General features: G+C 35.5%; 2 protein-coding genes across 7 annotated transcripts in view; one reads left to right on the forward strand and one right to left on the reverse strand.

The window, feature by feature from the left end:
- Nucleotides 1-5,674, forward strand: part of LOC128884555 (tyrosine-protein phosphatase 10D) — a 28,585-nt gene extending 22,911 nt beyond the window's left edge. For all 5 annotated transcript variants that reach the window (XM_054138002.1, XM_054138001.1, XM_054138003.1 and 2 more), the window contains one exon: nt 189-5,674. Coding sequence is in view for 2 of the 5 variants with exons in the window: in XM_054138004.1 (XP_053993979.1) it covers nt 189-220 (32 nt within the window). In the remaining 3 variants the exon portion in view is untranslated. The remainder of the gene's footprint in view (nt 1-188) is intronic.
- LOC128884556 (uncharacterized) overlaps nt 424-8,412 on the reverse strand; it is a 12,101-nt gene continuing 4,112 nt past the window's right edge. Inside the window, exons 1-2 of one of the 2 annotated variants that reach the window (XM_054138007.1) lie at nt 7,817-8,035; nt 7,115-7,618 (exon numbers count right to left, since the gene is read on the reverse strand). In XM_054138007.1, the coding sequence (XP_053993982.1) occupies nt 7,361-7,618; nt 7,817-8,035 (477 nt within the window). In that variant the 3' untranslated portion in view covers nt 7,115-7,360. The other variant, XR_008459405.1, reaches the window with a different exon arrangement.

Raw genomic sequence — 8,412 nt, forward strand, 5'->3', positions numbered from 1 at the left:
TGTTCTATATTTCTTTTGATGTGCGAAGCATGAATCCTTCTACACGCACTCGATAATATTTCGATGGACTTGTATAATTTCGGTAACGAAGCATGGGCTTAATCTAATTTACGCATATCGACAATGTTTCCTTAATCTCGAATTTCCACTTACGTATAATATGTCGTTGTACATTTTTTTTTCTTCAGACGACGAAGGAATAGCAGAATCGGGGATGTGATGTTCCAATACCTCGTTGCATTCAGGGATCAACGAACACGAGGAATTGTTAGCAATATTTGGAAAAGGTGCAGTGCGCCGACAAGAATAGTACTACGATGATACATTTGTACGATCAAAATATCGAAAGTGAAGATTGAAACAAAGTAGAGGAGAAATACATCCACGAAAGTGTTCGGTTTTATGAAAACAGTTTGTTTCAGAGAGAGAAAGAGAGAGAGAGAGAGAGAGAGAGAGAGAGAGAGAGAGAGAGAGACCCAGACCTAACCGAATTTTTCATCGATTACAATTTATGATAATTGTGCCGGTGCGTCTATTAAAACGAACGACAAAACTGTGTAGTTAGATTTTCCATAAAGAATATTATACATAAGTGATATGACTTTAATTCCCTTTTATAACGATTCGTTAAGTGGCGTGTCATCCGTATGATTCGCGACAGCATAAAACACACACAAATAAACGTAAACAAAGAACTATTTAAACAAATAAAGTAGAAATTTGTCAAAGTTTCGTCGACTAAATATTCCGAATAAGTGTTCAAGATTGTTTCGAGAAATATACGGATGGTAAATTTGTCGACAATAACTTAATCCTGTTGGAGTTACGCGGTGGAAATACTGTACCGAATGAAAGAAACGAACGGTTACTGCATCCAACTCGAAGTGAAATTTAAAAACAAGAAGACACGAAAAAAAGAAGAAAAATTCTATTTCTATGTTTTTTACAATAGGTAGTAGGTACACGTATTTGAATCGTATTCCATACATCATCGTTCAAGGAATCTACGTGCAACGGAAAAAGCATCGAAAGTTTTTCCGACGAAAAGAGATAAACTTCCGAGAAAAACTTGCAAAAAGAAACGAACAAAGGCATTAAATGTTGTTACGAAGAACGAAAACGAAATTCTGCCAGAATATCGACAACGCGCATCGAGGTGAAATTCAACGCGACGAAATAAATTCGAAGAGAAGCTTGAACTTTTAAATTGTTTGGATTGAAATCAATCGATTGTTGTTCTCGAATTTATAAGATAGACGTATTTTCTAGATATAAAAAAAAAATCAACGGAATAACGGAAAAACATGGAAAAACATGGAGAATTTTGTTTAAACTTTCACTGGTTATTTACATATCGAAAAAACCCGTTGTTGCATGAGAGAACCAAGTTGTAAAGTAGCGTTGCAAATACTTTTCGTAGAACGTTACTGTGACAGGGTTTTCAGGATGGAAACAGAAATCTCTGCTAGATAAATGATTTTTATTTCGACCGACTCGCTGAAAATCCACCCGCCGCGCCGTTGACGACGCTCTGTGTAACAGTTGAGCAAAAAGGGCGGCGGTAATGGTTGTGTGTCACCAAAAGAGCGCTGATCGGCGAATCCTTCTACAAACAAAGTTTCAATCAAAGTAATGCCATCTCTGCCCGACTACTGGCTACGATCGGCAAGCAACAATGGCTGTGTTGTGACGCGTGTCGCCAAAAGGCTGCCGACCAGCCAATTCTTACATTACATGTGTCTGGACTTTGTTGCATGACATTGCGTATATATTTATGAATCGCCATGTCGACCATTTCGAACAAATTTTACCAATTTTCGGACGTTCACGTAGATGATACGTTGAAGGAATTAGGGTAATTATAGAGAACACAGACTGTTCTCTATAATTACCGGAATTAGCGACACTTTGATCTTGAAGTTTCATCAAATGTTTCTATCTCGACAACTTTTCGTTGTTGGCACGATATACCTATCGTGATGTAGTCAAGTCCAGGTTACATATCTTAAAAAATGTAAGATGAGCTGATCTTGCATTGGGTTGCCACATTTCGATCGATACATACATAGATACATTTACAAATAACGCTAGGTTTGTAACAAATCGAAATTCTTAAATGCAACGGAGACCATAAAAATAAAGAAACACAATTCAGATCTACAGGAACTTTGTTATTTATTTGTTGTTTTATTTTCATAAAGTTACATCAACGTCTTTTACAAATACATATCTTTTTTGTTAATTATGGTAGTATTATGCGTCATCGATTTGTTGTGAATCTGATGGAAACTAAATCGACAGACACCATCGGTAATCGAACAACTGTCGCGAGTGGCAACCATCCGTCCAAAGGCTGTAGTAGAGACGCCAATCCAATTAAATGTTGTAAGCCTACATTACCTAGAATGAGAAAACAAAGGAAGGGCGAAAGTGAGATACATGATTTTCGTCGACCCTCCTTTGTCATGATAAGAGAAACATGTCAGTGGGAACAAGAAACTCGCATCTTCGTAGAAGCCATATCACTTTGCATGAGAATCACTCGACGATTCGTATTACTTGTACGTATTCAATTATCCGCATTCGCAATCGGAACGAAACGACGATTGCGAAATTATCTAAGAGATTGATTCGTTTAGGTCGGTTGTTTTTTACCGTACTCGTTCACGCTTACCACTACCCAAATTCTAACTAAGCGATACTCGCGTGGAAGTCACGATTAAATAGATAAGCGAAACGACGAACAATATTTTTCCAACGTAACCGTTTACACGAACAGGGTTCTCGACAGCTTTGGATACTATTCTCGATCTACATACTTGTATACATAGATATATGTACAATTCATAGACAATTGATGATTAAATTTAACGAAGCATGTAAATTTCATTCGTACGATACAGCATTTATACAGTATCAAAGGGGAAAATATTCCAGAGAAAAAGAATATTACGATGAAAATCATTAAAAGGATTTCTAGTCTGCTGAAATTTTAATGATAATTGAATACAGAAAAATGTTTATCCCGATATTCTTGTTGTTTTCTTTTTTTACTCGCCAAAAAAAGAAACCTATCGAAATCATACTTGAACAGATTTTACTCTGAGACCAATGTTTATCTGTCATTTAACATTTTGTACGACAGTTGTTAGGGTGAGTCGAAAGCTGAAAGGTTCACGATCGTCACCCCGATACACGTCGTTAAAGTCAAATTTTCTCCACGATATACATATATATATATATATATATATATATATATATATATATATATATACTATGTACTTAATTTTATATTGACTGGCGTGACAAATGCGTGGGAAAATTTTTAGGCGTTTATGAATGACAGGGAAACCGATTACTTTTACGATCAGCAGGGTCAAACGAATTCTCTTCATCGAGTTTCCTGAGAGACAGAAAAAACCTCGGAGGAGTATGATATTACCTACATAATGTATTTTTGGAGAAATGTTTGTATATCGCTTAAGTATATCCAATTCAACGACTCGCGAACGACTTTTTAATGTTCGTATTTACCGCGAGAACTCGATGTACTTGTTGTACTTGTATTAGACAGAGATGGGCAGAATTTAATTAACTAAACGTGAAACTTGTTTAAACTTTATTTTAATTTTTGAGAAAATTGCTTTTGTAAGAAATGGTCCTGAAATCTGTTTAAATATATGAACACACAAATGTACACTCTCTTTTAAACTTTCAGACACATACGCGTGTTTGGCAGGGTTGCCGATCATTTTTGTGTTTTGGCCGGTATAAGTAAAAGGCGCCTTGCATCGATTGCACCTATTGCTCGGGATACGAGTAAAGTTATTATAAAAGGAATGTGCCAATGTCTATTACGATTCATAGTTTCTTTGACAAATCTGATGGATTCGAAATTGTTGAACTTTTCGAAATTTCTTATTCAAGGGATTATTTTGCCCATCTCGAGAACGTCCGCCGTATGCAATATTTTGGTCGATCCGTTGATAGGCCGCTGGCACCGTGAAAGATATTTCGGTAGTTTTAGTACCGATGAATGGCTTCAGCTTAAACGTATAACATCATTCATCGAATAAAACGTGCTAAGGATTAATCTATACATATACATATACATATAAAATACATAACTGATATTGCTATCATCATCGAATATTTTTTATAACGCTTCACGGTGATTCGTATGGACGATATACCAGACATACACCTATGTATAAAATAACGGAATTGTCAATCAATTGCCAAATGCGATAGGGTAATATAATATTATCAAAGGTTCAGAAATCCTTAATGATATTCCCGATGTATCTTCTTCTAATAGTTTTTCATTGTTCTAGATATTATAAAAGATTGCAAGCATAGTCGTTTCCGTACTAGCCACAATGGATCGACAAAGAATTGCCCGGTATTATTGCAGTTCCCGTAACATCGAATTTCTCTACCCTATATTAAGCTATAGATGTGTGTGCATATACTCTTCAATGTGAATTACCGATATTTCAGGTGTAGCAAAAATTATGACATAGCCAAGTCATGAAATATACATTTAATTCGTTTTTTGTTTCTACGATTAATTAGCCGTACAGACAAAGTAAAAAATGTCAAGAAAATTCAGTAAAAATAGTTATCTATATTCCCATCGGGAATCAATTTTTGTATTTAATTCTTCTAATGTATCGTTAGATCATTGATAAATATTTCTTTTTCACCATTTCGCCTATGCAACAGATCATGCATTTAGCGATTCTTACGATTCTCGTATGAATATTCAAATGATCGTTGTTGATTTAAAACGACCATTTCATGAGAGTATCTGCTCAGTCTCAGATTATCGATACGTCTACAACATAACGGACAAGTAATTAAGGAATTTGGATCATAGTCGTACCGATCATGATTGCGTCAGCGTGATACAACTTGATATACATACATATACGAGTATGTATGTAAGATCGATCTGTACGGTTAAACCTAACAAATGAGTTACTTACTACGCTAAATACACGTATCAATAAATCGACATGAATAGTTGTAGAAAAAATCCGAACAACATGTACACAGAATTTGACAAGAGACATTTATTTATCGTGTGATGTACCAAGTACGGGAGATATGCGATATAACGTAAAAGTTGTGCTTCTGTTATATTAGTAGGTATAATAAATACGTTACTCTGTGATACATCACTATTCTCGAATGAGGATGCAAAATTCAATGGACACATGTTTCAAAGGTCTTTGGTACATGGGAATGATTAATTAATTTCCATGAATTATCGGCTCGTGCCAATCGTTTTTACTCGATTAATTAAACAGAGATGAGCGATGTCAATGTAAGAATGATATTGTTGTACGCTAAATTAATTGTAAGGGAAAAAACGCTTGATATCGCGCGACGTTGTACATAGTATAGGATATTTTGAATGGAAAGAACTGTACGTATTATATACATATACATATATATATATATATATTTTTTTTTTTTAAACGGCGCGCATGAATCGTCGATGTTAATAATCGTTGCGAAGCGTGCTAGATGACAATGCATCCGATGATCTTGAAAATATCGAACACGGAAGGAAATTGTGAAAGTATTTGATATAAAAGTGAAATAGCGCTTTTGTATGCTTTTGTACGCATTACGAACGTAAGAACAAATATACTCTACCTTAATCGCATTAGAATCGATTTATAAATCAACAAATATGTTCTATACTCGAAAAATTGCATCGAGAAATATCGAAAGATAACGGTCGATGAAATGCCAAGTATCGACTTTCCACCCGGATTGCCTACATCTGTCTAGGTTTCTTTAGAGTGTGACACAATGTTAATTTAACGTTTATTTTCCAGTGTATCACTTATTGTGAAAATGTATCGCCCGTTGAAAAATTTGATGGCTCTTTCGAGGTATAATTTGTTCAATTTCATTTGTCCGTCTCTTTGTGCAACTGTTATTTTCCGGAATACAATTATAATATAAATTTCAATTTATTTGGACAAAGTGGCATGGTGGAAAATGTCCCATTTCTCCTTAGAGAAGGTTCGCTCGGTTTCAATCTGTATTGTTCGGGACGAACACTAATGCTGACAATGAGGTTTGCGTGCGCGAGGAAATTATGTATACCGTTCAAGATTAGCATTTTCTTTGTAAATATTTACTTTTATACAAACTGCGACGACAACTGTTATACATGTCGGCCTGTTGGTATGGTTTTGCGAATTAAGGAACCAACAGTGAATAATATTCGTCACGATTCATACGACCATTTGTACAACTTCTGTTGTAATATGTAATACGTAATTTGTTAGTACCCATGTACGTATCCGAACAATTGTACAGCGCAGCGCGCAGAGCACCAAGAGACACAGGTTGTCTCGCAAAAAATAGGAAAAGGAACAAGACGAAATATGCGTAGATAATGACGATGGTTCTTCCAATAAAAATTGAATGTCATATTAGGATTATTCACGAATGTACAAAATTTCCAGTTTAATAATCATCAATAAAGAGTTGTCCAAAACAGGCATCAGAATTATAATTTTTAATATACAAAATATTTTAAATATTACATATTTAATTTAAATTTTAAATATTTTAAACAAAATGTTAAAGCCACTTTTGGAAAATCGTAGTTTATATTCGTAGTATCGATTGATTTTCACAGCGATCGAATAAATGATATTTATTTATCGTTTTCAATTGTTCTACGCACATATAAATTCCGAGTATTCCTTTGCACAATATCGATTTTTCTTACTTTGCGTAATGTATCTGGAATGGAAACCAAATCTTCTGCCAATAGAAATAGAGTGTAGGCACCGTACGCGTACGGTATAAACGATAGATTAAAATTGCTAATGTATCGGTAAACGCAGATTACTTTTCATCAAAGGGCAGCTTGCTTGTTAACAACGTGTTAAATGGAATATTCGAAAGTTGTTAATTTCTCCAAGGATTCTCTGTCCCGCGACGGAGGCGATGAAGGAGACTTTGACGAAGACAGATTACAGGTCCTCGAATTTAATGGCACCTTTGGAGGTAACGAGCTCATTTTGCCACGGGTCTTTATGTTCGGCTCGACTGTCGAGTTTCCACTGTGAGGGCGTCCTGAGCATCACAAATATAAACATCAATTGAATTTACACGACTGTCTACATACATGTATGTACAATTTGTGAAAATAAATGAAGATAGTCGTATAATTGTTTCTCTATTTTTGTTCTTGTAAGCATCAAAGGTATGCACTATATGTATGTGTATCGATAATGGATTACCACTTTTATCAAAAGAATACGTATATCGTGTACAATATACGTGTATGATATCTTTATTCATAAGTGAATAAACGTTTTGGTCTTTGTTACTTTCCTCTCAACTGGTTTAGCATTCTCGAGAAAATGCCAGGTGTATTATCTTCGGCTAGCTTTTTCTCGACATTGTTTTCATTGCTGGGTTGTCGACGCAATATATGACTCAGAGATCCTGCTCGAGAATGGAACAGTTTCTTCGGCGAGCCATCTTTATCCACCAATTTTAGCATTCTGCCCAACGAGTTACTTTTCTCTCTATCCTTTTTCATGCTTTCGTCGTCATAATTTTTCATTGATTTTCTCACACTCTAACGTAAAAATATATCATTTACTCGAAAATGTATACATGTTTGCAAGGGGTACAGTTACAATTTAATAGATATTGAAAAATTTCTGAAAATAATGGAAATAGAGCGGTACGCCGCCGCAAATGCTGTTTCGATCAAGTCGTTCGCTCAAGGAAATAACGATAAAACAATCTCTATTTCCAGTGTTGAATCGCTTACCGTACCGCCATCCACGTTTAGGGATGATTTCTCCCCAACGGGTGTCTGTGAGCGCTGCTTAAACATTTTCCCCATTCTGGTGAGTGTCGTAGTCTTCAATTTCCTGGCATCCTCTTTCACCGTCTCAATCCTCGACATCCTCTCTATTAAATCCGGACATTTTTCTTCTTTTTTCAGGCCGGCGAGGTCTTCTTTATTCGATCCCAACACAAACAACATGTAAATTCATGTAACCGCTTTTACCGAGATCGTATGCAGATCGCCGTAAACGGAAACACGAATGGTTTCGCGTTTATATCACTCGTACAACAAATTGGTCAGCGAGCTCAGCGTCCGGTCAATTTGGGTTCGAGTTTTCCTTTTTAACGATGCGCGCCATCAAAAGACTCATTTTCATATAGAAATATTTCCAACCAAGTAAGTAATGGATTAAAATGCAGAGATGATCGCTCATCTTGTCAAATATAGACGTTACTGACGCAACACGCAACACATTCGAATTAATACGTTCTAACGATGCCATGATTATTCGTTATTTAACGTACGATATTAATTTTAATTTTAATTTTAATTTTAATTTTAATTTTAATTTTAAT

This window comes from Hylaeus volcanicus, chromosome 1 (assembly GCF_026283585.1).
Source record: "Hylaeus volcanicus isolate JK05 chromosome 1, UHH_iyHylVolc1.0_haploid, whole genome shotgun sequence".
In the NCBI taxonomy this organism is placed as follows: domain Eukaryota; kingdom Metazoa; phylum Arthropoda; class Insecta; order Hymenoptera; family Colletidae; genus Hylaeus; species Hylaeus volcanicus.